Source organism: Balaenoptera musculus, chromosome 6 (assembly GCF_009873245.2).
Source record: "Balaenoptera musculus isolate JJ_BM4_2016_0621 chromosome 6, mBalMus1.pri.v3, whole genome shotgun sequence".
In the NCBI taxonomy this organism is placed as follows: domain Eukaryota; kingdom Metazoa; phylum Chordata; class Mammalia; order Artiodactyla; family Balaenopteridae; genus Balaenoptera; species Balaenoptera musculus.
In genome coordinates this window covers 96637884-96664872 of record NC_045790.1, presented here as the reverse complement: position 1 = coordinate 96664872, position 26989 = coordinate 96637884, and the positions used below count along the sequence as shown (strand labels likewise).

The 26989-nt window shown below is 55.1% G+C and overlaps 1 protein-coding gene across 7 annotated transcripts in view; it reads right to left on the bottom strand.

The window, feature by feature from the left end:
* The window catches only part of COL27A1 (collagen type XXVII alpha 1 chain), a 144966-nt gene that overhangs the window by 42952 nt on the left and 75025 nt on the right, over positions 1-26989 (bottom strand). For all 7 annotated transcript variants that reach the window (XR_005020262.1, XR_005020261.1, XR_005020263.1 and 4 more), the window contains exons 17-32: positions 26484-26537; positions 25158-25211; positions 24468-24521; positions 21596-21649; positions 21394-21447; positions 19743-19787; positions 18498-18551; positions 16777-16821; positions 12265-12318; positions 10357-10410; positions 10083-10136; positions 6515-6568; positions 1167-1220; positions 565-609; positions 447-491; positions 100-153 (exon numbers count right to left, since the gene is read on the bottom strand). Coding sequence is in view for 4 of the 7 variants with exons in the window: in XM_036854957.1 (XP_036710852.1) it covers positions 100-153; positions 447-491; positions 565-609; positions 1167-1220; positions 6515-6568; positions 10083-10136; positions 10357-10410; positions 12265-12318; positions 16777-16821; positions 18498-18551; positions 19743-19787; positions 21394-21447; positions 21596-21649; positions 24468-24521; positions 25158-25211; positions 26484-26537 (828 nt within the window). In the remaining 3 variants the exon portion in view is untranslated. The remainder of the gene's footprint in view (positions 1-99; positions 154-446; positions 492-564; positions 610-1166; positions 1221-6514; positions 6569-10082; positions 10137-10356; positions 10411-12264; positions 12319-16776; positions 16822-18497; positions 18552-19742; positions 19788-21393; positions 21448-21595; positions 21650-24467; positions 24522-25157; positions 25212-26483; positions 26538-26989) is intronic.

The window sequence follows — 26989 nt, the reverse complement described above, 5'->3', positions numbered from 1 at the left end:
CCTTGTCTGACTGCAGGACCCACACTCCCGGATGGGTGACCCAGCTGAGACCAGCCTGCCAGGGGCAAAGATGCAAAGAGAGAGGGAAAGGACACTTACCGGTTCTCCTGGGAGGCCCTTGGTACCTGGGGGGCCGGAGGGACCCGGGATGCCCTGCAGGGACAAACAAAGGTGACCTTAGTCCCTCCATGGCCATCTCTACCCTGCCTGTCCCCTGGGTCTCAGTCAAGCTGTCGTAGCAAATGAGGGTCCGACCCCACCCTCTGCCATGTGACAGATGGGAGACTGAGTTCCAGAGGGGAAGAGACATACTGGAGAGTCTTCAGGGCAGGAGTGGGCAACTAGAACCTTCGGGATTTCCACAGCAGGATGGGAACTTGGCTAAAGTGGCTATTTTCTCCCCGCGAAGTCCCAAGGAGAGAATTTCACGAACCGGTGCTACTTACAGGAAAGCCTCGTGTGCCCAGGTGCCCTCGCTCGCCAGCCACACCCTGGAAGCACATTTGGGGTTTGTTAGAAGCATGTATGACAAAGCAGGGAGTGGGGAGAGGGGGCCTGACATACCTGCTGCCCAGGCTGGCCTGGTCTGCCCTGTAGTCCTGGAGGACCCTGCAGGAAGCAAAGCATGAGGATGGGAGAGGGTGCTGGGGAGGACCCTTCAGGGAGAAGGGACACCCGCTCCCACGGGAGATATAAGGAACCCATGGGGTCATGGCATCCACCCCCTCCCCAGTGTGCAGACGGGAAAACTCAGGGGAGTGGCTCGCCATAGTCACCCGGTGCTCTGGGTCGAGAACCAAGAACCCCCGGGTCCTGAAGGGGTCAGAAGCAGTCTTGGCTCTCAGGGGCCCGGGAGGGGCTTGGGGGTCAGAGGCCATGCGTGATTCCTCCTCACTCTCTCTCATTCTCGCTTCCTCTCTCTCATTCACGTGCTTTCTCTCTCTCTCAGTCTGACCGCTCATTCTCCCTTCCCTGCCCCCATGCTGGGGGCTTGCCAGCATCAGGAAGAGTGGCCGGATGAGCTCTCAGGAACGTGCCCTGCAGCCTCTCCGGGATGCCCTGCTGTCCCAAAGGGGTCTGTTACTGAGGAGGCTGTGAGCCTGGGTTCCTGGATTCCTGACCCAGCGTGGGAGGTGAGAGGAAGGGTAGGCCACGGGGGTCGGTACCTTCAGACCCCTGGACCCCTGCTCCCCAGCTGGTCCATCTGGTCCTCGGGGTCCCTGGAATAGGAAAAAGGGACTAGCACATTGGACAGTAGGGGTCTCCCTCGGGCTGGGAACCAGAAAGGCGGGACCGCCCAGAGCCCTGCACAAGCGGGGGCTCCCTCCACCTCGCACTTCCTGTGCACTCCCACCCCCAGGTGGGTCACCCAGGGCAGTGTGCCTGCTGAGATGGCTCTGCGCAGGGCGTAGCATGGGTGGACTTGGCTAGGGGCCCTACCATCCTGGAGTGGGGCTGGTGGTGCATTTAAACCCTGTTTAAAGAAACCTTGGGGCTCAGCCAGCCAACCCATTCCATGGACGCAGAAACTGAGGGCAGAGCCAAGAGACACGTGGCCAAGTCCCCACAGCCAGGTCTTCAGACTGCTGTCACCTGCTCTTCCCAGAGCACACATGGGGCAGAAGCAGTGTGTGGACCACAGCCCTCAGGGGAAACTGGCAGAGGACGGACGAGCTGGGGAGGGTCTACACGTGGCCAGATGTGTGGAACAGCCCCCTCTCCAGCCAGATGTGCAGCTAGTCTGGCCCAGCTCACATGAGGAGGGGGCAAGGACAGGGCAGCTCTTCCCTGGAGTTCTGGGTTCAGGTCTGACCTCTGAGACAGGAGTCTTGGTCTTTTGAGAACTCAGAGGCCCCTGGGGCAGGCAGAATCCCCTCTTCCCTGCACTGCACAGATGGGAACACTGAGGCACTGCAAGGGAAGTGATTTGTCCAAGGTCCCTTAGCACATTAGCAGCTGGTATTCCCTCCAGGGTTCCACCCACTGCCCCCTGTGTCCCCTCCATGGGCCTCCCACAGAGACACAGATGGGATGGGGTCCCCTGGGGTCCACCATGGAGAACAGTGTGGTGTTTGTTCTGCAGGGGGCCAGAGAGGCCATGTTGGGGAGACAAAGAGGATCCTGTGAAGGAGGCTGACCCGCCCCAGCCTGGGAGCGAGGGGACCAGGCACACAAGGGGGCCAGGGAAGCGTCTGGGCATAGGGGATATGAGGGATGAGAAAAAGGAACATGGAGAAATCATTTAAATATTGAACAAGGAAATTTTCAATTAATAGTTGAACCAGAAAAAGTGACAATTCTTCTCATCAGATGCTTCAACTCGACGCTGCAGCCTTAAATAGCACCACACTGATGAAATCACCCTGGGCCAGGAGACCACGGGCTGGGAGTCTTTGTGCCCAGTGTCTCAGGCCCTGGCCCAGAATCTATCAGGGGTCCAGCACTAGGCACAGTGCTGCTCAGGAAATGCTGTGTCTCAGGGACAAGTGGCTGCTCCTTGCTGAGCCTCAGTTATCCCATCTCTGAAATGGGGACGAGAAATCTCCCCCTCAAGGCAGGAGGAGATAATGCACATGGGCAGCTCAGCATGTGGCATGTAGTAAGTGCTCAGAATACCTGGTTCCTCCAGAGGGGGCTGCAGGCTCCCCAGGGGCAGGGGCGCAGAGCAACGGCCTGGCAAACCTGGATTCAGTCCCTTCCTCAGAATAGGCAGCTTATATGAGGCTCAGAATTTTCACGGGTTCAAGATGAGGTTTGATTAGAAGGTGTGGCTGCAAGTCCTGGTTTTGCTACTGACTTGCTGTGTGACCCCAGGAAAGCCCCTTCCTCTCTCTGGGCCTCAGTCTCAGACGGACACTGTCAGACCACGTGTTAGACTTACCGCCCCTGACTCATGGACAGGGGCCTGCTGGAGACGGACACAGGTTAGGATGTAGGGCATCCCAGGTCACGGGAGCCGGGACAGAAGCTGAGCTGATGGTGGGCATCCGGGCCCTCCTGAGAGATGGCTTCTGGCCCCTGACCTCTGTCTCTACCTGAGGCATTAACCTTCCTGGAAAGGGACAGCTCTGGGAGTGGAGCAGAGGCCCAGCGGTGTCAAGGGCTTGGCCTGAATCACACGGCACCCTGTTTCTCCTGGGAATCAAAGCCTCGCTGGGAGAAAGGTTATGAGATCTATAATAATAGTAATAACATCAACAACAGCAGCAGCAGCAGTAATAGTGAAAGCTCTTTTCTAGTTTAACAAATAAGGAAATAGTACCTGTGGTTGCCCTGCTAGTATGTGGAGAAGCCAGAATTTGAATGCAAGTCAGCCAGAGGCCCATTTTTTTTCCACCACTACTTGTCACTATTTATCAGTGTGGGAGTGAGCTCCCTGTCACAGGGGGTATGCAGGTCAGGGCCGGGACACGGTGTTAGAGGAGACAATATCTAAAATCCCTCTTACCTGGGAGACTCTGCTATTCCCCCGGAGCACCAGAGAGCTCAGGTAGAAGCTGGGGCTGGCTGGGGGGAAACAGGATTAACCTTTCCTCCCTGGAAGGAGGAGGAGGCAAAGGGGCCCCAGCCACTCTCCTTCCCCAGCTGCGCTGTGCAGGGAGAGGCACGAGGGCAGTGCACAGCCTAACCCTTGCTCTGGGCCACTCTGCAGCTCGTCCTCTGTCCTGTAGGTGCCTCAGTCCTGCCCCCTCCTTCCCCAAATGAACAGGGGCCAGCCCACCCTGCTGGAGGCAGGTCTGGGTTTCTGTCAGAGCCACAGATCTGTTCTCTTGTAGCCACTCCCCAGGAAGATGTTTGCAGTCACAGCCGGGGCTGCCTCCCAGCCAGGTTGGGCGTCTGGCTTGGCTGGGAGGAGCCCCAGGGGACAGTAAATCTGGCCAATCTCAGCTCTTGTGAAAAAGGGATGGAAAGGGAGTGAACGTGTGCCCAGCACTTGCTACACACCGCTGCCCTTCCAGGTGCTTACCACTCGAGGTGCTGGCAAAGGGATTCTATCCCCACAGCCATCCAAAGAGGTCGGTTCTGTTGCTGACCCATCTTATAGAGGAAAAACTGGGGCCTCAGAGCTGGCAAATCAACTGCCCGAGGTCAGGGAGGAGGAGCTGGGATTCGAGGCCAGGTCTGCTGAGCTCTTAAGTCCCACTCACAGGAGCAGAGTTCAGTATCAGGCACTTGGATCACAGAATCCTCACGACCCCCTCAAAGTGGGTTTTGGAGGGAGATAGCGGAGTCTCCCGGGTAAGAGGACTTTTAGACATTGTCTTCTCCAACACCCTGCCCCAGGCTCTAATCTGCACACCCCCTGTGACAGGGAGCTCACTCCCACACTGATAAACAATGACAGTAGTGGTGGAAAAAACTGGGCATTCGGCTGACTTGGGTTCAAAGTCTGGTTCCTTCCAACTTGCTCCTAATGTCATCCACCAAGCCTTACAGAGGTTAAGAAAGAGGTTAAGAGGTCCCAGAGCTGGTAACTGGGAAGGCTGAGACTTGCTCCTATGCCTGTGTGACCCCATAGCCCCCGCTCTTTGTGGCCCATGGACCCAGACCCTGGTCAACAGCTCTACCAAGAGCTGAGGGTCTGGGGCCCCATCCTGGCCCTGGCCTTGACCCCTTAGTGCTCATTCTTCCCAGGGCAGGGGGCTGAGGGGAGTGGGCTGGGCAGCAGGGCCCATCCTGCACATGGGCAGAAAAGCAGGCAGGGCCTTGCAGACCTCCAAGCTCATTTCCCACAGCACACTTGGGGAAACTGAGGCTTGGAGAGCAACAAGGCCTTGCTATGGTCCCAGGGCAAGCCAGGAGCTGCACAGGGGGCCTGCCCAGAATTGAGGTCTTTCACAGGCTCAGCGGGTGCCTCTCTAGTCCCCCCCCACCCTGCCCCGCTCAGTGACCCCATCCGTGAAGTGGCCAAAGGCGGCCTGTCAGGCAGGGGACCCAGGGGGTGGGTCCCACAGGTTTTGCATTCCTGCCAAATGCAGCAGGGGGTGGGGCTCATGTTCCTGAAGCTCCCCTTCCAGCCCCGGAGACTTTGATGTGGTTGGGAGCCTGGGTTTCCTCAAGCAGGAGATACGTTCTTCAAGCCACCACTGGGAAGGGTGGTCCAACGGTTGTGAGGAGCTCAGTGAGTTGACGGAGGCCTGAGCCTCTGCATTTGGCAGGCTGTGCGGGGCAGGGCCTGGGCCAGCACAGCTCCCCCTCCAGCCAACCTGGCTTCCCGGGCAGGAGGGAATGTGCAGAGGGTCAGGGTGGAACCAGGCTGCCAAAGGGCCTCGGCTACTCGCAGAGACCAGGACATGGCACTGGGAGGGGTCCTGCCAGGCCAGGGGAATGCCTCTAAGGCTCGCCTCTCCCAGGCAGACTGCTCAGATCACCTCGTTCAGGGGAAATTTTTAAACTCCTTGAAATTCAGCCAAGAAGAGAATAATCATCTCAGATCCCCTGGTATGAGTTTGAATATCAGGCCTGGGCTGCCTGGTCCACTGTGCCATCTTGTTTCCTTTTCACAAGGCTGCCTGGCCTGGCATCTGGACACCCACTGGGGGCAGGAAACAACTCCATCAGCCCTCCCCGCCTTCAGTATGCGAAAGAGTCAGATTCCCTGGGTTCAAATCCCAGTTCTGCCACTTTTTAGCTGTGCAACCTGAGGCAGGTGACTTAACCTCTCTGCGCCTTAGTTTCCTTGTCTGTAAGATGGGAATTAAGAATAGCACCTACATTATAGGGTAGTGCTGAAGAGTAGCTGAGTCAATGTACGTGATAGTGCCTGGCACAGAGTAAGTACTAGTGATTACCTCTAGCTACCGTGCTCAGGGCCAGCCCTGCATAAAAGCCTCTGCGGCTCCCCACTACCCTTGGAACATAGCCCATAGGCTTAGCTGTGGCGTTTGAGGCCCTGCTAGCTCTTGGCCTTATCCCTCTCTCCTGCCCCTCTGTGGAACCAGTGGGGAACCCCTAAACATGCTGCTCCTTCTCACCTTAGGGCTCTCCCTCTGCCTGGAACCTGGCATCAGCTCAAGCATCACCCTCTCCTTGAAGCCTTCCCTGGTACCCTGGTCAGGTGAGGTGTCTCCTCCAGGCTCCCAAGCTGCCTGTGTTTCCACCATCGACGTGCTAATGACCCTGTACTGCCTGTTTAACCTACTTGATTGGGCCATGAAGCCAGGCAAGGGTCCTGCCTGTCCTGTTCTCGTGGTATCTACAGAGCCTCCAACAGTGGCTGGCCCATAGCAGGTGCTAAATAAATTGTAGGTGAATGAATGCATGAGCAAACACATGAATGGTCAAAGCATCGGCACCACAGCGCCCCTCTGTTCCTGCTGGATGGCAAAGCGTGGTGCTCAGAAATGGGCTGGGAAAGATGGGTGGGGGTCCCACACGGACAGTCAGGCCTGGGAGGAGCCTGGTGCTGTGAAAGTCACAGATCTCAGGGCTGGGCGGAGGGCAAGGACCAAGAGGGGTCTCTCCAGCAGGTGGCCCCGCCAGTGTCCGCCCCCGGGGGCTGGGCCGCACTTACCCGGCGTCCCTTTGCTCCCCTCATGCCCAGCGGGCCTCGAGATCCTGGAGGACCCTGCGGGGAGGAGAAAGAGTCTGGAGAAACCCCCTTTTAGGGAGCAAGTACAACACCGAAGGCTAGGCCTGCAGCCTCAAACAGGCGCTGTTCAGGAGCGGCCACTCCCGAGCCCAGCAGCTCCAGATGGAAGGACTTGGCCTGGTGGGAAGATCTGTCCCCCAGGAGAAGCAGCGGACGTGCTGCCACCTTGAGCAGGAGTCAGCGCCTGGGAATCTGGCAGCAGGGGAAGCCATCCTGGATGGATAAGCCACTTCCTTCTTTATCTCAAAATCAACAACCGGAAGCTATGAGGACATTCCTGACCAAAATCTCCTCCAACTCCCACTTCCCCTTGTCTCTCTCCATCAGCAAGGAGAATATGGGGTCCCAAGTTCTGTCCCCCACCCTGACCTTGAATATTACCTGAAAGCATCCAGAAGGCTCCGACCAGGGCAGAAAGAACCAGGGAGGGTAAGAGGGAGCAGAACTAGACCAGGGCCCGGAAGTGAGGGAGGGGGAGCGGGAAGCACGTGTGGAGGGGGGAGGGGAGGAGGGGGAGAGGCTGGGCGGAGAAGTCGGGGTGGGGGAAGGCAAAGAGAAGGCAGCAGGGCCTGGCCCAGGGAAGACGCCCGCCAGGGTTATCTCGGTTTGGTGAAGGAACGACAAGAAGAGACAGGGAGGGAGGGAAAGAAAAAAACAGGGCTGGCTTTGTTCTTTGAATTCCCAGCACCTGGCCCAGGGCAGGCCGACGACAGGGATTAAGGGAAGGACTGAAGAGGACAGAGGATAGGAAGGGAGAGGAAGACGGTGAAGAGAGGAAGCAGGCCGCCTCGCTGCCTGGTTTCTCTCCCCAGGTTCCAGCCCCAGCTACAGACGTCAAGCTGCGTCTTAGCCACATGGCTGGCCAAGGACCCCTCCAACAGCTGCAGGAGCCTCCCAGCTCCGCGGCGATTCTCAGACTGGGCGTGCTCCTTTTACAAGAAGAGAAGGCCTCATCCCCCCCTCCGAATACCAGGGAGAGGCCCAGCTCAGTTTGGGGCCTCAGGAAAAACTCCTCTTTCTGCTCCTATTTCTCTCTTCCCAGGGCCTCAGGGGGCGCAGACCTTTCAACTGCTAAAGGGCTGATGTGAGGCGCTGGGTCCCAACCTGATCCCTTGTCAGCAGAGCAAGCAGGGTGTGGACCCGGGCTTGGCCCCCTAAAAAGACAGATCTGACTCCCGGGTGAGGGAGAACATGAAGACTGGGTGAGAATGGACCATTTTATAGAGGGATCTCAGACTGCAGAAGGCATGCAATGCGTCACTGGGAAATTTCAGGAGCCAAGTCTCAACTCAGAGGCAGTAGAGTAGAGTGCTTAAAAGAGCACACTGTTCCACCAGAGAACTAGGTTCAAACCCTGACTCTGCCACCTACTAATTCTGTGACCTTTGGCAAGTGACTTAAACTCTTTGGGCCTCAGTTTCATCATCTATAAAATGGGTATAAGAAGAGTCCCTGACTCCTAGAGTTGCTAGGAAGATGAAATGACCTGGAAGGTCCTCAGTAAAGGGTTGCTGTCAGCTCTCTCAAAGGGAGAGGAGGTCAGAAACTGGTGGTCCCAGGACCTGACTGTTCCCCTCCAAATAATGGAGATAATAACCTTGGCTGACCAAGGACTGTAGGAGAACATGGATGTTAAAGTGATTGGAAAAGTGAAAAATGCCAATCAGATGTGAACGGTATCATCAGAAATGTCACTTTCATAGTAACAGTCTTACTAATAATAGTGGTAATTATCATATCTAACAAATAGTGATAGTAATTATTATTGTTACCATTCATTAAGCACTTAGTATATGCAGGTAGTTTGCTAAGCATTACATCATGCACGGTATCATTTATTTCTCACAACAATCTCATAATGAAGGTGGTATTATGCTGACTCAGATGGGGAAACTGAGGCTCAGAGATGCTATAAATGTTGCCAACAATCACACAGCTAGTAAAGGGGGAGCCAGAATTTGACTCACATGTGTCTGATTCTGAAGCTTTCTGGACCTCCATGCTATCCTGCTTCCCCAGTGGCACTGGGGGCAGCTGGCTGTCCGAAAGGAGCCCCAAGAGATCCAAAGGCCCAGCCCCACAATGCAACAGAGGAGGGTCAATGGCAACCTTGGGATCTGAAAGCGGCAGCTCACTGTTTGATTTCACTAAGTCAGAGCCAAACCATTGAACACATGGAAGCACTGAGGAAATGGAATGGGGAGGAGGTTGGACATGGGAGGAAGAAAGCCTAGAGGGAGGCTCAGGGAGGCTGAGGTCCAGGGGCACAGCTAGAATTGGATGATAGACCTCTAGCATCCTTGTTCTCTGGCTTTGGCCCTACCCTGGGCACCTAGCACTGTCTGGCACATAGTAGGTGCTCAGTAAAAGTCTGTTAATGAGTGAGAGGACTAGACAGTGAGAATCTTAAGAGCAGGATCTATTTTTTATCATTTTTGCAACTCCACGACTGAGCATGGGCACAGCACACGGCAGGTGCACAGAAAAGTCTGGGAACTGAGTTGGCCTTGCTTCCCTAAGTGGCTCAGAGAACTGGTGTGGGCGCACTTCCCTTGGGTTCAAACCATCGAAGGCTCCCGTTCCCTCCTTCCTCAGACCCCAGAGAGCCCCTCAGTCTAGCCTGTGAAGGCACCTGAACTCATCACCCTCCAGGTTTGCCCCAGGATCCTGCCTGTGCCGGTCCCCCTCCCACCATACCCTTTCCACCTGCCTGAAGCCCACCCCCCCATCCCCTCGCCCCAGAGTGGGCTCCTAGCCTTGAGCCTCAGCCTTGGCCGAAGTGAGTGCCCTGCCCCAATTCCCTCCGTCCTCCACCAGCAGAGGTGGAGGGACCAGAAGCTCCCTGTGCTCAGGGTGAGAGCCACCCAGCCCCCAACCCTACCTCACCCTTGGGGGAGTAGGAGGGACCCCTGAATCTGGGTGCTCCTGCCCACACCCTCCCCCCAGCCCCCCGCCTCTCCCACCTCCCCGCCTTGGGATCCTCAGGAATATCCCTGGTTCCTCAGTCATCATGAGAAGCCCAGGACCCCTGTATCCTTGGCCCTTCATTTCCCATTTTCTTCCCTGCTTTCTCCATAGCAGCTGTCACTTATTTACGGCTTCTCTCTCCGCCACACCAGAATACGAGCTCCTAAAGGGCAGGGACAGCTTTCTGCCTTGTTGATGGCAGCTCCTGGAGTGGCACATGTGACACAGTATTTCCTGAGTGAATGAACAAAGCAATAGAGGTGCCAGTGACCATGATACTCCCTTGCAATGACCATCCCTGGTTTCGTTTCACCCACGCAATCACACTATCATGACCATAATTATTTCCTCTATTATTCACATGAGCAAAATTTAGGTGCAGAGAAGTTCAATGATCTGCCCTGACAATACAGCCGGGGAGTGGGGGAGCTGGGATTCCTGGTCTGTCTGACTTTGAGACCTGGACTCCTCACCATGGCTCGACAGTGGGTTTGAGCTCAGGGAACATGAGGGCTTTGCTTACCGTAGGTCCAGGCTCTCCGGGGGTCCCAACACCACCTGGAGTTCCAGGATGACCCTACCAAGAAAGAGATGAAAAAGAAGGAATCAGCTCTGGAAGGTGCCTCTTCCTCCTGCAGTACTGCCTTGGCCGGCTCAGCCCCAGCCCAGGGCCTCCTGGAAGGTAAAGGAGCCGGTCATCGTGGACGCCTGGGGTACGCGGGCGCAGGCAGAGGAGAGCAGAACTGTCACCGCGGCTGTGACAGGAGAGGGCAAGGGGATGCAGACTTGCTCCTTACCATCGACCCCTTGGGTCCGGGCGCGCCTGGGGGTCCCATCATGCCCCGGTCACCCTGTGATGGAGACAGCAATTCAGGGAGGTCACAGCAGTGGGGTGGCTCTATGGGGGGAGGGTGCAGAGGGCACTCCAGAGACTAGATAGGTGCAGGGACTTGTCCAAGGTCTATAGCCACATCACCCAGGGTGGTGACAGGGGGAGGGGGGCGTCCTGGGATTTCAGTCAGCAGAAGCCAAGAACCCCAGCAAGTCCTAGGAGGCCTCAGCATCCACTGCGGTGTGCCACACGGTGGGCTTCCCTTGGGCAGGGATGGTCCAGATCAAGGATGTGCTAAACACGTCATCCCCTTTGATCCTGGCCCACGTTATGTGGTCCTCATTAGGCCTGGCATCCCCTGGGCTGGGTTTGCTAAGGCAGAGATGGCAATATAAGGCATTTCTTTTATTCTCCCCACCCCCTGCCCCAACCCAGATGAGATGCTGGAGAATCAGAGGTGCAACTTAGTCTCTCTTGACCAATCCAGACAGATCGGGCAGAGATGGCAGGTGTAGCAGACAGAGCTATAGCCGGAAGGCAGTGGCTCTGGGTTTGGATCCTGGCTCTATTTGTGTGAAGCCCTCTTTCTTGTATCCGCACAGCCGGCAAACATTTCTTGAGCATCTACTATGTGCCTGGCATGATGTGCTAGACCCTGAAGACACGATGGTGGGTAGAAACAGACAGACCTTGCTCACGCGGAGTGAGACAGAGTGTTACGAGGAGACTGACACAAATCACCAAAACAGATGCAAACTGGGGTAAGTGAAGTGAGGGAGTGGGTCTTGGTGCTAAGGTGTTTCACTAGGGGAGTTGACCCCCCAAGTGCAGGGGTGTGGTGGGGAAGGCTTCCCTCAGAATGCTGAAGGATAACTGAGAGTCATCTAGGCAAAGATAGGGGGATGGGAAGAGTGTACCTGGCCGAGGGAACGGCATGGGTAATGGTTTGCAGGTGAAGAGGGACATGGAACATTCGAGCAACAAAAGAAGGCCAGAGATGGCTTTAATATTGCACTGAAGTTATCAAAGATGTTACCATGGAGGCAACAGGGTGAAGGTTACACAGGACCTTTCTGTGCTATTTTTTGTAACTTCCTGTGAATATAATTACTTCAAAAAAATGTTAAATTTAAAAAAATAAGAGGAAAAAGAGAAGGAGGAGGAGAAGGTGACCAGAAGGTCTGGGACACAGGGAATGATAAGAGGGAGGCATGGGATGAGCCTGGAAAGCTAGATGGGGCCAGATTAGGACCTCAGTCTTTCCATCTATCCAATGGGAATAATATCAACTCCCGTAGGTTGCCTTCCTGGGGAATCAGATAAGCCTTCTCCTCAAGGGCCCATGGGAAATAGGAAGCCACAAGCTGTGGGCTGGGAGCCAACGTGGGGCAAAGTGTGGCCATGGAAACTGAATGTGGTTCAAATCCCAGCTCTGCCACTTCCTATCTGGGTCACCTTGAGCAAGTCACCTCCCCTATTGGAGCCTTGGTTATCTGGTCTGTAAAACAAAGCTGCTGGCATTAACAAGGCAAACTAAAGAACTGGGCTCCTTTTTTAAAAGATGACTCTTTGCCTCCTTCTGTTGCCAGCCCCATGCAGTGCCAGAGCGCAGCTGTGAGAGGCCCAGACCACGTAGATGGCTGTCATACAGACATCTAACTGTGTTCGAGGATGCTGGCAGGAGGGCACGGCGGAAGCCCCAGGGGATGCTGGGACACGGAACAATGGCTCTTTGAGGGTCTGGAAGGCCAGGGAAGCGAGGAGAGGCCAGGGAGGGAGGTCTGACACCCCCAGGGCAACTGGCCCCTTCACCTTTTAAAAATTTCAAAACACAAGCTCTATTTGCTTAGATATTCCCACCAACACGACTTACCTTTTCTCCCATGATTCCTGGCTCCCCGACCAGACCAATGAATCCCAGAAGTCCCTATAAGAAATGTGTATAAAAGCAAGAGAAAGACGGAAGCAACATGAATTCAGAGATGTGCTGAGTTTCAAAGGCAACTCGCCCACATCTCTCTTCCACTGGAGCTGTCTCCCCGTGTCTCCTGCCCCGTGCCGGGTCATCCAGCCGGCGTGGGGCTGCCACCAAGGAGAGAGTTGCCTCTCTTTGGGCACTGTCCTGACTTCCTTCGCTCCACCAGATGGTTCTGATTTTGGAGCCAAGCGGCGGGGCTGCTGCCAGCATCCCTGGGAGAGCCACACATTCTTCCCGCGCCAGAAGCTGGGAGGCAACCACCTTTGGGGAGGGGGTGGGATAGGGGAGTTGGGGGGCGGGGCAGGGGAAGGTCCTTCAGCGGTGCTGGGAAGAGGCCTGCCTGTGAGAAATCTGTCCCCATCTTTCGGGGCCCTGGAGCTGTTTCAAAGAGAGAAACAAACCTGTTGGCGGGGATAGAAACACCCTAACAGCCCTTGCCAAAAAGACTTGATTGAAATCTGGGAAGTGAAGGCCTTTTTACTGTCTTGTGAAAGGCTTCCTCTCCTTTCTGAAAGAGCGTACACACACACACACACACACACACACACACACACACACTGTGGTTCCTGTTGCTCTTTTTAACTCCACTGGGTGATAAGTGGCCTCTGTGTTCCAGGATGGTTCTAGGTGGCTGCAGGCCTCGCTGCCGCCAGGAGCAGGTGACTGGCTCATGCTCCGTGAGGGGGAAGGGCTTAGTTAGAGGAGTAACCCAGGAAGGCAGGCGATTGCCAGCCCAGACCCCACTCTCTTCTCTGCTAAGGAAAATTCCAGCAGATGGGGGTCTAGTGTGGTTCAGGGGTGCAAAAGTGGCTTTGGAAGAGCCCAGGTTTGTAGCCAAGAGTTTCTGGGAGAATTCGGCAAGACTGAGGGATGAGTGGATTTGCCCCATAAAACCTGCCCCCTGTCCCCAAACTGCATCCAGAAAGAAATGAGACCTTGAACCTGATCAGAAACAGATCCGAAGTTATACACTCAGGCGGTGAAGCTGGCCCACCTGCCAGGCAACTAGAGCGAAGAAAAAGCATCCAGTTCCAAAGGGTCAGCTCTGAGGGGCTCAGAGACAGTTTTAAAGTGGCAGCTCAGACCAGGACTCTGTGTGTCTCGTGGCTTCAGCCTAGGATTCAACTCTGGTCTGTGTGGCTCCAAAGCCCATGCACCTGTCCGTCACTCCAACACGTGTGGCCATGAGCAGGGCACAGGTCTGCCTGGCACTCCAGCACCATCACCATCCATGGGGGCCTAGTGCCCTGAGTTCACAGACCCTTCAGGGTTGAAGTATGAGGTGAGAGGGGTGCGGTTCAAGGTATGAGATCATGGCTAATAAGTCACAGAAAATAACCAAGTATCCCTCCCATCCTATTCTAATTTATTTTAAAAGGGCACGGGGTTAAGACAGAGGCCTGAGCTCCCCACAAGGGAGCAGTCAGACATTTAGAGGATGCCGAGTAAAAGGAATGAAAACTGCTCTGTTAAGAGGCCCCTGCCCAACTGGCCCAGAGAAACAGAAATTTCATAGCTACTTTAAATTTATGAGTTGTTGGGTCCTGGAAGGCAGGCAGGTCATAAACTTCAATGAAGAAGCCAAACGGGATCCTAATGAATAAGGGCCATACAGCCCATTCCCTGCCCCCATCCCAGGACACCCTGTCGCCACTGGGGCACTGTCCCGGAACATCCTGGCACCCTGTCCCGGGGGTGGAGCTGAGGCTGGTCCAGGGAAGCTCGCCCCCGAGGCCCAGGGCTTCCACCTGGCGGGGCTGGTGGAGAAGCAGCTCTGACAGCTGTGGGCACAGTTGGCTCCTCTCAGCTGGCAGGAGGGCATGGGGGTGGTGGTGAGGCAACATTGTCACCTACAGTGGGCATGGCACAGACAGGATCTGAGTCCCCGGTTTGGGGGAGGAGGCTGGCCCGGTCCTTACGCAGTCTACAGATAAAGGCCTGTTGTCGACTATGGGGGTTTTTCTCCCTCCCTCCCTGCTCTCATATGACTCTCTGCTGGGTGCTGGGGATGCAATTGAAACAAGACAGTCGTGGGTCCTCTGCTGGACTAGACATCTCAGGGTTAGGTGTTTAGAGGCCTGGCTTCCCCCTGCACAGAGCTTCTTAAAGGCAACCCTCATGCCTTGTAATTATCTTTGGGCACCCAGCACCTGGGACAGGGCCCGGCAGGCTGGCTGCACTCTAATTAGCTGTTGGAAAACTGCAAGAGCTCAGGTCAAGGGTTTTCTAGTCTCTTCGGGGCAGGTCATGGGAATCCAGCAGGCCTGAGTGTCAACTTGGGCTCTGACGGTTATGTTACCGCCTGGGAGATCTCCGGCAAATTACTTAACTTCTCAGAGCCTTGGTTTCCTCATTTGCAAAACGGGGCCAATACTACTGACTGTCATAGGGTTGCTGGAGGAACTGCCGGGGATGGTACGGAAAGTGTTTGGCACAGAGCCTGGCACCTAACAGGTACCCGATAAATGCAGCAGACACTGTGATTATAAGGAGGTCCTTATACTCTTTCCTGGGGATCCTCTGATTCTGCCATGAACAGGAAATGCCTGCTCCTTCCCACCTCGGGAGGGGGCCGAGGGAATAGCAGACATGGCACCCCGCATGCCTAATGGCAGCCACTGGGCTCCTGCCTCACGGCTCAGACGGGTGTCTCTTTCCTGCTCAGCCGGCCGGGCAGCTAGCTGAGGGCTCTACTGAACAAGTGAGCCCGGGGCTGCCCAGGCCAGGTTCCCACTCCTCCTGCCCCAGCTTTGCCACCACCTTACTTGGTCATCTAAGTCCAGCCCATTCTCCTCCATGAATCCCAGACTGCCAACATGGACCAGGATCCAGGGGTTCTTCACCTGGGGTCCCTGTAAGGCTCCATGGATGGATTTCAGGAGGCGGGGGGGGGGGGGGGGGGCGGGGGAGGGCGGCGGGGGTGGTCCATAAACTTGAATGGGAAAAATTACCACTTTTATTTTCACCAACCTAGTTGAAATTTAGCAATTCCCTCAAATATGAATGTAGGCAACAAACCCACAGCACCTGTAATGGTCACAGATATTTACATGTCACATTACCGTCACTGCTGCAGAGAGTTCAAAATGTATCAATAAGGCTTGTCACCACTTCAAAATTGAGGTCGTGACTGGACCCGCCGTTAGATCTCGCTATTTAATGCAAGAATAAAGAAGCAGATCTTTGAGGAGATCACATTTTAACGTATTGTCATATTTGTATTTCAATATAATTGATTTCCTTTGTAGTCCTTTGTTTTGTATTTTATGCATTTAAAAGTTCTCTATTCTGAGAAGGGGCCCATGGCCTTCACCAGCCTGCCAAAGGGGTCCAAGGCACAAAAAAGGTTAGGACGCCAGGACAGAGTGATTTCTAAGGACCTTTCGTGTCCTGCCATCTTAGGATTCCGAGTATCTATTTCCCGAGGGCCCTACCATGAGCATAACTATGAAATTAAATTTGCAGAACGTATTGCCTGTTTTTTTCCAATCAGGAAATACATCCAGGCCACGGCCGCCCTTCCAAACTCCCAGGCTTCCCACAGAATGCACTCGAATAACACTGGAAAGGTTTCAAAAATCCAGTCCTCCCCCTGCTTTAGTTCCTTTCTTCCCCCCAACAGATGTTGCAGGCCTGGTGAGGAAGCTCATCGTGCGTGTGACTCTCACGCCATTGATGGTGTTTCTCGGTGGAGACAAATTCTTCTGGGTCCCCAGCATCATTGATCCTTCCAGCCTGAGGCAGGTCCTCACAGGGTTCAGAAGGTGGGGTCCTCCTTTAAAGGAGTGGAGGAGACTGCTTGCTACCTTCCAACCCGGCCTACAAGCCCAGAGGTGAAGCTTTCAGGAGCCACGGGGCTGCAGACGGGGGGACTGAGGCCGGCCATCCACCCAGCACCGAGGGCCCTGGACCTCCTTCTCCATGACCACTTGTCACCTCCTCTCCTCTTCAGACCCTGACCTGACTTCCCGACTATCCAGAACCACTGGTTTGAATTTCATCTTCTTTACAATTTAGGGATGCCTGGACCAAGAGTCCCTGGCAAGTGGCTCTGCTTCTCTGGTCTTCAGCTTCCCCGTTAAATTGAGCACGAGCGGCGACCGTGAAGGGCTCTTCCACTTTTCACGTTCTGGGAGCAAAGTCACGTAATGTCTTTGGGCAAATGCCCCCAGAACATCTGCAGAATCAGGCCGTGGGGAGTGGCCTCTGTGACTGAGATTCATGGCTTTCTCATTCAGTGACCTCACCTCCCTCAGAGCCAGAGTCTGTCCGTGTCAATGAAAGGGGAAGATGAGCGAACCTACCTCTCCAGCTGGGATGGGGATGAATGAGGTGCGTGTGTGTGCTTCCCACAGTGTAAGCGCTCAGTAAAGGGAACCGATATGCTCCAAGACAGTGGTGACTCACCTGCTCACCCATGGGCCCCGGCCGTCCAGGATTGCCTGGTTCTCCCTGCAGAGAAACAGAGGAGGGTCACTTGGCATGGGTGACAGGAGTCTAGGCCTCCTGGGGGACACCCCAGTTGACTGGCCTTAGTCCCCACCGGTGGGGATGGACTAGGAAACTCAACTCCAGAGTCTGACCTTGGAGACTCCAAACAAGTGGCAGGGTCAAGGGATACTGGGACAGAACCTCTGGCCCCAGGGATGACCCCAGTCACCATTCCCTCGGAGTGGCCCTGGGCAGATTACTTGGCACGAGATCTGTATCTCATTTGGGCCCTTCATCAACCCATTTTGTGGAGATAGAAACTGAAGCTCAGAGAGGTGAAGGGACCTTCTTGAGGTCACACAGTGAGCTGGAAGCAGGGCTAGAATTGGAACTTCAGTCTGACTGATGGAAATCCCCATTCCTACTGCATCAGGCTGCCCCACCGCAGGATGAGCAGGGAACTGGGGGAGTCAGGGCACCTGAGTACCGGACCTAACCCACCAGAGCTCTGCCACCAGCTCACAAGTGACTTTGGTGGGTCTCGCCTCTGCTCTGGGCTCGGCATCCCCAGCTACAAATAAGGAAAATCAGACTCATTTGTCTCCGAGGCTATATCCAGCTCTCATACCCGGTGGCCGTTCGCAGCCTCGTCTATCTGCTGGGACGGCTCCTGCTCCTTCTGCGGCCAAAGCCACCCTGGTGAGCAGACCCATGGGATAAATCCACCCAGGCTATGTCACTGCTCCCACTACAGAAAGACAGCTGGTGTCTGAGGGAGAACGGCCGAGACCTCAGAGGGCAGGACGTGCGCTTGGACCAGCCAGGAGTTTGGTTTACAAATGCACGTGGCTCACTGTGATCCCGGCTCGAGCCTCAGTCTCCACCCCAACTCCTCCCCCAGACCTCACACTTGGGACCCCCAGAGGGGCCAGACAGACACAGACACGGGGGCCATTTCCCCTGAGGGGAGGGGACGTGGACAGCCTGGGTCCCCCAGCTCTGCCCTCACCCTCTGTGCGCTTGCCCAGCTGTAAACTTGGCCCAGTGATCCCTGCAAAGGACGGCTGGGGAAATCCAACCTTCAAAGGGAGTGCCTGGAAAGGCATTAAGCTGCCCATGTGTTGAGGATCATACTCTCCTACTGGGGCCAGTTCTTTTTTGATAACTTTAAAAAAACTGTTAATAAATGAAATGCATGTTTATGGTACATGATGGGGAAAATACAGAAGCCCAGAGAAGAAAATGGAAATCTCCGGTAATCCCACCACCCAGAGATAACCCCCGTCCACATTCCAGCCTTTGCTCTGAGCCTTCGGGAACAAGTGTAACCAGCCCCTGCCACAGGCTCATTCTGCACTCTTCCACTACGTGACCTGCTTCCTACACCCCCGCCATCGCCCCCCGCAATGCACAGGCATTTTCCGGTCTTGTAAAATCTTCCAGCACGCCATCTTTGGTGGCTGCATTGTACCCCATTACTTGAACGCTGCCCCACTGGGAGACACTGAGGTTCTGTCCATTTTTTCCTCTCCGTTACCCATACATACTTTGTGATAAACGGGGACCATTTCCTCCCTTTTTCACAACAGGCGAGGGATTCAGGGGTCATCCTAGGGCCTCACAGGTTGGCTCCCCCTCTCTCCTCTCTTCCCCAGGCGTTCTCTCCTCCCCGCCCAGTCACTTCCAGGTCCCCTCACCTTCAAGCCATCCGGGCCAGGCCTTCCAGGAAACCCCTTTCTGCCGGGTTGACCCTGCAACAGGGAGAGGTGAGTGAGAGAAGCCAGGAGGGGGTGGGGATGCAGAGCCACTATGTCTCTAGGCTGCCAACTGTCCTTGGGGATGCAGGGAGGGTCTACAGCTGTGTGACCTTGGGAAGTCCCCCTTCCCCGGCTGGTCTTGTTTGCTAATGGGGATGATGAAACCTGCTTTCAGGGAGTGAGGAAAAGGAAGGGACTGGAACAGAAGATAAAGGACACAGGGGGAATGGAGAGTTTACACCAGTGGTCCTCAAAGTGTGGTCCGGGGCCCTCTGGGGGTCCCTGAGACCCTTTCACTGGAGATTTCACTGGAGGTCAAAACTATTTTCATAAGAATATTAAGCTGTCATTTGCCCATGTCACTCATTTTCATGAATGTAAGTGGAGTTTTCCAGAGGCTACATGACACGTGGTATCATCCACAGATGGAACGCAGAGGCAGAATGGAGAATCCAGCTGACTCCTATTAAGCCAGACGTTAAAGAGATTTGCAAAATATGTAAAACAATGCCACTCTTTTCATTAGATGATTTTGCTTTGGAAAATATAGCTATTTTTTTTTTAAAAACCTATTATTTTTGTTAACATGAAACGGGTTTGTTATTAATTTTGAATGAATTGATCCAAAGTTTCTCAGTTTTAAGTACTCATATCGATACAACAACCCACACAAAGAAAAGCATTTTGGGTCCTCAATCATTTTTAAGAACGTAAAGAGGTCCTGAGACCAAAAAAATCCACAAACTGCCAATTTATGCAATCGCGACTGAAGGTGGGGCGGGACATACACCTTCCTTCTGGAAGGCCACTTGGGAGCAGTGGAGAGAATGCAGAGTCAGTTTCCAGGCAGGGAATCCTCGCTTCCTGGCTATGAGATACTGGGCTAAGCCCTTCGCTCTTTGAGCCTTGAGGGCCTTGAATGAAACTAAGAAAGGCACTGTCTCTCTCACGGGAGAATCAAATGAACGGAAATGGATGCACAAAGCACCAGCACACAGTAGGTGCGCAAGAACAGTTTCCTGCCCCTTGTCTCTCTCCTCTGGGGTCTGTCCTAGCTCCATCCCTGGGGAGGCCCAAGGCCCTCACTGACAACTTCTCTCCAGAGCACCAACCAGATGTTGCCCACCTGCACACAGCTGGCTCAGCACTGACAAACCCCACCTCCCCCGAGCCAGCAACACTCACCTCCAAGCCAGGGGCCCCTGGTGGCCCCATGGGTCCCTCATCTCCCTAGAGTTGGGAGACACGAGAGAGGAACAAAAAGGAGAAAGTTAACCCAGCGGTTGCCTTGGAGAACTTGACCTGTTAGGAGGGGAAGGGGTGGGCACAGGAGAGCTCTCCTGGACCTAGAAATGGTGCACCTGGGCCCCCTGCCTAGCCCCACCCAGGGCAGAGGCCTAGAGGCCAGGCCACGTGAGGGCTTCTGTGTGAATGGGGCTCCAGGTGCCCTGTGAATGTGGTTAGCCCGGGCTGGTGGTAGTGCTGGGCAGGAGAGTCAAACCCTATCATATGCTGTGGGAGTACAGCCCAGACGGCAGCTCAAAGATACGGGCTCTATTCTGAGCTCTGCCATTTCCTCGGTGAAAGAACTTACCCTCACTGTGCCTCAGTTTCCCCACCTGTAAAAGGGTGCAGGGCAGAGAGGATCATCCTAAACTCTGATGAGTAGCCTAAGTTGAGTTCCTGGAGGAGAGCCACGATGTCTCATTCTTTTTTGAAGCCATGCCCCCCGACATCACTCAGGATGAGTGTGCCCAGGGTCTAGTGGGTGTGTGGTGCATGAAGGCTGGGAGGCGGGCACAAGAGAGGGAAGAGATGGAGGACCGAATGAACGTATGAGTGGACAGATGAATCAATGAAGACATGAGCAAGTGGCAGGCATATGAGTGGTAACGTGGTAACGTTGAGTGTAGATGGAAGCACGGGGCTGGTGCTGTCTGTCCCTCCCACGCTCCTTCCCGCTTCCCGCCCGTAGAGATGCCTCAGGCCCTCCCACAGGCTCAGGCGGCCTCCAGACTGGCCCGTCTGGCATGCCAGACCCGGAAGCAGCCTGAGAAGGGATCCATGTCAGCCAGATGCCTGCCTGTGGTCGTGGTGAGCCTGGGCCTCCTGCACCCTCACCCAGGGCTGTGTGTCATGGGGGACCCGAGGCCTGAGGCCAAGGTGTGCAGTGGAGAGCCTCGGGCACGGGAAAAACCTGGGACCAGCCCGTGAGGCATCCAACAGCCCTCCACCTGATGCTCCAACAGGCCCAGAGAACTTGTCAATCCCCTTCATCATGAATGAGTCAATGAGCACATCTTCACTCTGCCACCTACTAGCTGCACAAGTCATGTCACTCTCTGGGGAGGCCGGAGGCAGCCCCCAGGAGCCCAGAAGTTATAGGGTCTATGCCATGGGCTTTGGGTTCAGCAGACCTGGGTTGGAATCCTAATGCTGCCTGCCGCTAACTATGGGACCCGATGTAGTGTCTTTATCCCCCTGAGATTCAGGCCCTCACGTGAGCCGACGATTCCTTCCCTCCCGTATCAATACCCCAATAAACTGTGCTACTGTGACCAGGAGCAGTGGCGGCAGCTCTGAGAGAGAAAACCCCAGGGCGAGGGGGCTGCCGTGGTGGGCGTGACCCGCCAGTCAGGCTGGGGCAGAGAAGGACCCTGGAAAGGTCACGGGGCAGGGCTGTAAAGGGTGAGCTGGAGGGCAAGCCTGAGGTGGCCCTGGGCCCTGTGTCTCCTGACTGAGGGGCCCTGGCCCTCATCTAAGGCCTCCAGAACCCAGGAAAGAGCAGGCTGGGAGCTGGGAGGGATGGGCAGGGGGCAGGGCCAGACGGTCTCACCTCTGGCCCCAGCTGCCCACGGGGTCCCGGCAGGCCTCGAGCTCCAGGCTTACCCTGGTGAGAAGGGAACAAAAAGGGGTCTCAGAGGCGGCACCTCCTTCTCCATCACAGGCTGGCAAGACTCCTGCTGGCTTGGAAGCAGGCCCATGGTTTCCAGAGTTGTCATCCTCATCAACTGGAGCTCCCCTGGGCAGGGACTCACCTTCATGCCTTCTGGGCCGTTGTCCCCAGGGGGGCCAATGTCTCCGGGAAATCCCTGAAGGGAAGCAGAGAGCAGAAGTGACCCAGGGGGACTCTGAAGGGAAATGCTAAGACCATGGGTCTTAGAGGGGGACCGACCTGGGTTTCCATCTCATCCTGCAGGGGATGTGACGCTGGGCAGTCAGTTATCACAGTTCGAAAACAAAGAATCAGCCCCTACACTTCAGAGAGGTGCTGAGAAAATTAAGGAAGACAAGGCAGGAAGGTCTTAGCACAGGAACAAGCACATACAAGTTCGTCTAATCCAGACTTTCCCAAGTCCTAAGCCTGGGGCAGCCAGGGCCTCAGAGCCAGCCGTCCTCTGCTCTGAGAGGTGCCATCCTTTACTGCAGGGATCCTCTATGTTCTGGGTTTCTTGTGACTTTGAAAGGCTTGAAAAGGACTGATCTAGTAAATCTCAGCTCATATCGGAAGCTGAAATTCCCACTGAGATTTACTAGATGGATGACTGTACAATGGAAGCTTCTTCCTGACACGGAGCAGAATCTCCTCCCTTCCCCAACAGAAAAGGCCTGCCCTTCTCTGTCCCTTCCACGGCTTCTAGTCAGGGGCCTGGGGCCCCTCAGTCTGGCTTCCTCCAACCGCCCAGCTTCCAATGTTGGTGATCACTAGGACACCCATGCTTCTCTGGGTGTGAACTGACCAGCACAGGCCAGTATACGAACAGCCCCTTCCTTGTTCTAGGTGTAATACCTCTGTTAATTCAGCCTAGAACCCCATTTGCTTTCAGGGCAGACCCACTACTCCCTCAGTTTTCTGCCAGCCAGAAACCAAAGCCTTCTCATATGAATCCCTGAGATCAGAATGCTCCCCCACTTCGCCTTTGTAAGTGGCTTTTTCCCCTTCCTCTTTTGAGCTTTTGGTAACTCCCATTAAATTCCAGCTCAAGCATTCTCTCACTCTTCTCATTAGCAAAGGCAAGAATGGTCCTGAATTTGGAGCTAACACACATGGAACTAAAGCCCCATGTCTTTTTCTTCAAATTGAAAGACTCAAAGTCCCATTCTGCCCCGACTCACTGTGTGACCCCGGACAGGTTTCTAAGCCTCTCTGGGCCTCGGCTTCCTCACCTCTAAAATGGCGATCATAAAATCATCTAACAGGGCTGTTCCGAGGCTTAAAGAGAATAAGGTGAGCGCAGCGCTTAGTTCAGTATTTGGCACCTGGTAAGCACTCAATAAAAATCTGCATTCCAAAGGGTTTTGGGTCCTGTGTCCTGGGAAAACGAAACAAGTCTGCCTGGGGTGGGCCTGTCTCCAGGGAGAACTTGAAGGTCAGGATCCTGATCAAATTCTAGCACTCACACAGATCGGACCCACTGATGAGTGAAAGAGTTAATTCACACGGGGGCTAGGGAGCTGGAGCTGCACCCACGGTCGGTCGCCGAAAAGAGGCAAAGACCCGGGAAGGCGCTGATATGCTCGTCAGCTTCTGTCTTCAGCTGAGCCAAGCCATCTTCTGGATACTGAGTCCGCCAATCCAAACAGAACACAAAGATGGGGGAGGAAGACCCCACCCCCGTCTGTCCAGGGACCCAGGAGGGAGCCAAAGAGCAAATAAAGACCTTCTTTGCTACAAGTAGCAGAGTGACCCTGAGGAGGTCACTCCCCTGCTCTGTGACTCAGTTCCCTCATCTGTAAACGGTGGTAGCAATATCTCCCTCACTGGTTGCGGTGACCATTCAACCAGTTCTCATCCCGAAGATACTACGCAGCCTCCTGGCATGAGGAGGTGCCTAATAAATGTGAGGCAGCAGGCTTTCCACCCGCACTGGCCAGACTGCTGGGAAACCCGGACTCTCAGAAAAGTCTTTTTCCACAGTGACCAGGGGAAGGAACCAGGTCCATGGAAGACAGGCCAAGTCCATTCGTCTAAAGATAGGACTGTGTCATGGCCAAAGTCAACAGAGTGCAAAGTAGAACTTGTAGCTTTCAGGAAACACTCTCTCATCCATCCGGGCGATACCAGGAGTGATCTTTGGAGGGATCTGGAGAACCCGGCAGAACTAGATTTCTGTCTCTGAGACCTTATGAATGTGCAAGGCCCCAGGCCAGGGAGGTGTGTAGAGGTGGGGTGGCGGCTAGGGAGGACCTAGACCCCCTGAGACAGACAGTAGCCCTAGCACTGTCCACCCTGTTCTCCAGAGCTGGTCCCCGTATTGGGGTTTGGGGTGGGGTCGGGGTAGAGCAAAAGGGGCTCGACTAGCTGCCTCGCTCCTTTGCACATAAATGCCAGCTGATGAACATTCAACATACCTGTGCTCGTTATCACATGTATCAGAAACTCTCAGGTTCTACTGACTCAACTAGAGTTGTTATGTTAATTGCTTTATCCATCCTCCATTATTTCTCCTTCTCCATTCAAACACCAGAATTTTACACTTGTCTCCTGCTCCCCATCCCTGTGAGCCGTGAGCCCTGCACTTCTCCAGGGTGGCTGTGGGCAGTTAGAAAAGTTCCAGGGCTCAGACGGGTTGGATGCCTCAAACCTCAGGGTAGAGAACGTGGGGAGCTCCCGTGAAGGGTCAAGGCAGTGGAGCTCAGAGGGTTTTCCTGATGTTTGTTTCTGTAAACTGTAAAGGTGGCTACAAAGCTGGGGAGGCTGCCTGAGGCCAGCTTCTGCCCCACTGCCTTTGAGAGCCTCTAGGGAAGCCGGGAGGCACAGAGGCAGAAAAGGAATTTCTATTCTCAGCCCCATCTCTCATCTGCTGTGTGACCTCAGGCAAGTCTCTCCCTGTCTCTGAGCCTTGGTTTCCCAAGCACAACACCCAGTCCCAGTAGCAGCCAGACAGAGAGAAATAGGGTATTACATACCTCGGGTCCAGGGGGCCCAGGAAACCCAACGGATCCTTTGTCTCCAACTTTGCCCTATGGAAGAGAAGAGATTGTGGCGGAGGCAGGGCTAAGTGAGGGTCTACCTTCCCTGGATCCCCTGTATTAGCCCCCTGGCTGGGGGTGGTTGGAAAACTCAGGAGAATATGAGTGAAATCTGCCTAGATAACTGCAAGGAGCTACGGTTCAAACCCCATCTCCTACACTTGCTAGCCACAGGATCCAGGGCAAGTCACTTCACCTCGGAACCTCACTTTCCCCATCTGCAAAATGGGAGCAATAATAAGTCTCTAACTCCTGGGGTTGTTGGCAGACTTCAGAGAGGTATAGCACAGGAAGGATCTGATGCACAGTAACATTCAATAAATAAATGACACCCACTGCTATTATTAATAATGTTACTATTATTTACAAGACATTGGGAGCCCTGATTCTCACCAGAGGTCTGCCAGTGACTGATGCCTATCTATGACGCTGGGTGTACTCCTGCCCCTCTGGGCCTCAGTGTCCTCATCTGTAAAATGGGTGAATCTCCATTTCTGCTCTGCTCTATTCGCCTCCCAGAGCTGCTGCGAGAGGAAAGGAGATCCTGGATGTGAAAGCATCTCTGGCCACATTCCATGACCATTTGGAGAGTGTGAGGTTGGGGATCTCAGAGCAGAAGGTACTTACCACAGGCCCTGGCTTCCCCCGTGCGCCTGGGAACCCTGGCAATCCCTGGCTCCCCTGAAAAAGATGCAGAGCAAACTGGGGTTAGTAAGGACCGGAAATGGCCAGATGAACGGCTGCTTGGTCATCCTCGCCGGCCTGAGGCTTGGAGAACATCCACTTTTAGGGGGAGGATGAGCTCCCCAGTCCTTTTCCCTGCTTGCAAGTTCCAGCTTGGCAGCCCTATAGGCTGGGACCCGGGGATGCAAAGGTGAAACAGCAGCTCCTGTCCTCACCAGGTCATCCTGGAACCCGGGACCCTGGGCCTCCAAGCAAGCACTGAAGCGCCCTTGATGCCCGGGGAAGTCTGGAGCCTGGGGCCCAGCTGGAGAGGCAACCAGGCCTGCGTGGCTCGCAACCCGGAGACACTGAGGCTGGGTCAGGACGGGCCAGCCAGGAGGGAGGGGAGCGGAAGAGGCAGAGCTGGCCAACATCTGGGTCTCGTTGACTGGCTGGGTGAGGTCCAGATGTGGCCACATGGTGCCGGACACAGGCAAAGAGGAGCCGGCCTCGGCAGGCTGCCTGGGTTCCTCAGTCAGTCAGGCCAGCTACTCACTCAGACGTGTCTTAAACGTTCACCGTTCTGTGCAGGACCCTAAGCTGAGCTCCTCCGGGCCAGCCGGGGGCCCTATCCTTGGGAGCCTGCTGTCTGGCAGGGGGCTAAGCACAAATCCCCACCAACCAGGGGAGAAATGTGCTACCGCAGGTGATGGGCAGGGAATGAGAATGGCAGAGAAGGGAACGGCCGCTTCCTGAGCAGGTAGAGAAAATGGCATCCACGCGGGGTTCTGCGGCGGGGCTGGGCCGTGCACGGGCTGGTCGGAGGGTGTGCCCGGCTGGGCAGCAGTGGGTGCAAACTTGAGGTGCAGCGGGCAGGTCAGTGGGGCTGGAGCACAGGGCTAGAAGGGCGAGGGGCAGGAAAGTGTCAGAGTGTCCTGTGCACTGGGGGTCCGGCTGCCGGGGCGAGGAGCCAGGACGCCGCTCTGGGGGCAGTGGGGAGCCATGGATGGGCTGTGAGCACAGGGCAGAGCTGGGCCCTCAGGACAATTTTGTGGCGGTGAGGAAGACAGACTGGGAGGGAAGAGGCTGGGGCCTGGGAATAAGTCAGGAGGCCATTGTAAAGTCCAGGGAAGAGACAATGAGAGGGTAGACGGAGGATGGAGAAGACAGGATTGTGTGAAAAAGGAAGCCATCCTACAGGCGGGTCCTGGCCCTTGACAGGCCCTGGGAAGGAAGCCAGAGCCAGAGAAGGGCAGGGCAGGGGGCAGGGGGCGAATCTGCTGCAATTACCTTGTCTCCTTGGAATCCGGTATCTCCTGACACACCCGGAACCCCTTGTTCACCCTAAATACACACCAGCAAAGAAGGTTACGATGGAGACCACGGTGGGTTCTGGAAGTCTCCCCGACATCCAGACCCACTGGGAGGGTACAGCTTTGCTGAGGCTGTTCCTAAAGTCGATCTGCCCAGCAGCAGCCTTGTTAGAGAAAAGGGCAGCTCCCAGCCCTGCCCTGCCCTGGGTGGGGAAGGTAGGCCCTGTGGGGGACAGAGCCAGCTTATGTGCAGGTCTGCCTGGGGTTGCTCAGGTGGCTGAACATTCCACTAACAGAAACTAAACTGCCCAATGTCACCTGGCCTTGTCGGGAGAAAAGACACTTGAGGGTCAAAGGAGCTGTGCCTTGATCTTTCAACCTCTTCATCATCAGCTGATGTCACACAGAGGAGCGTGCAGCCTGGACAGTGGCCCCGCACCACTGAGGGTTCTGAGTGCATCTGTTGCTTGATATTTTTCACCG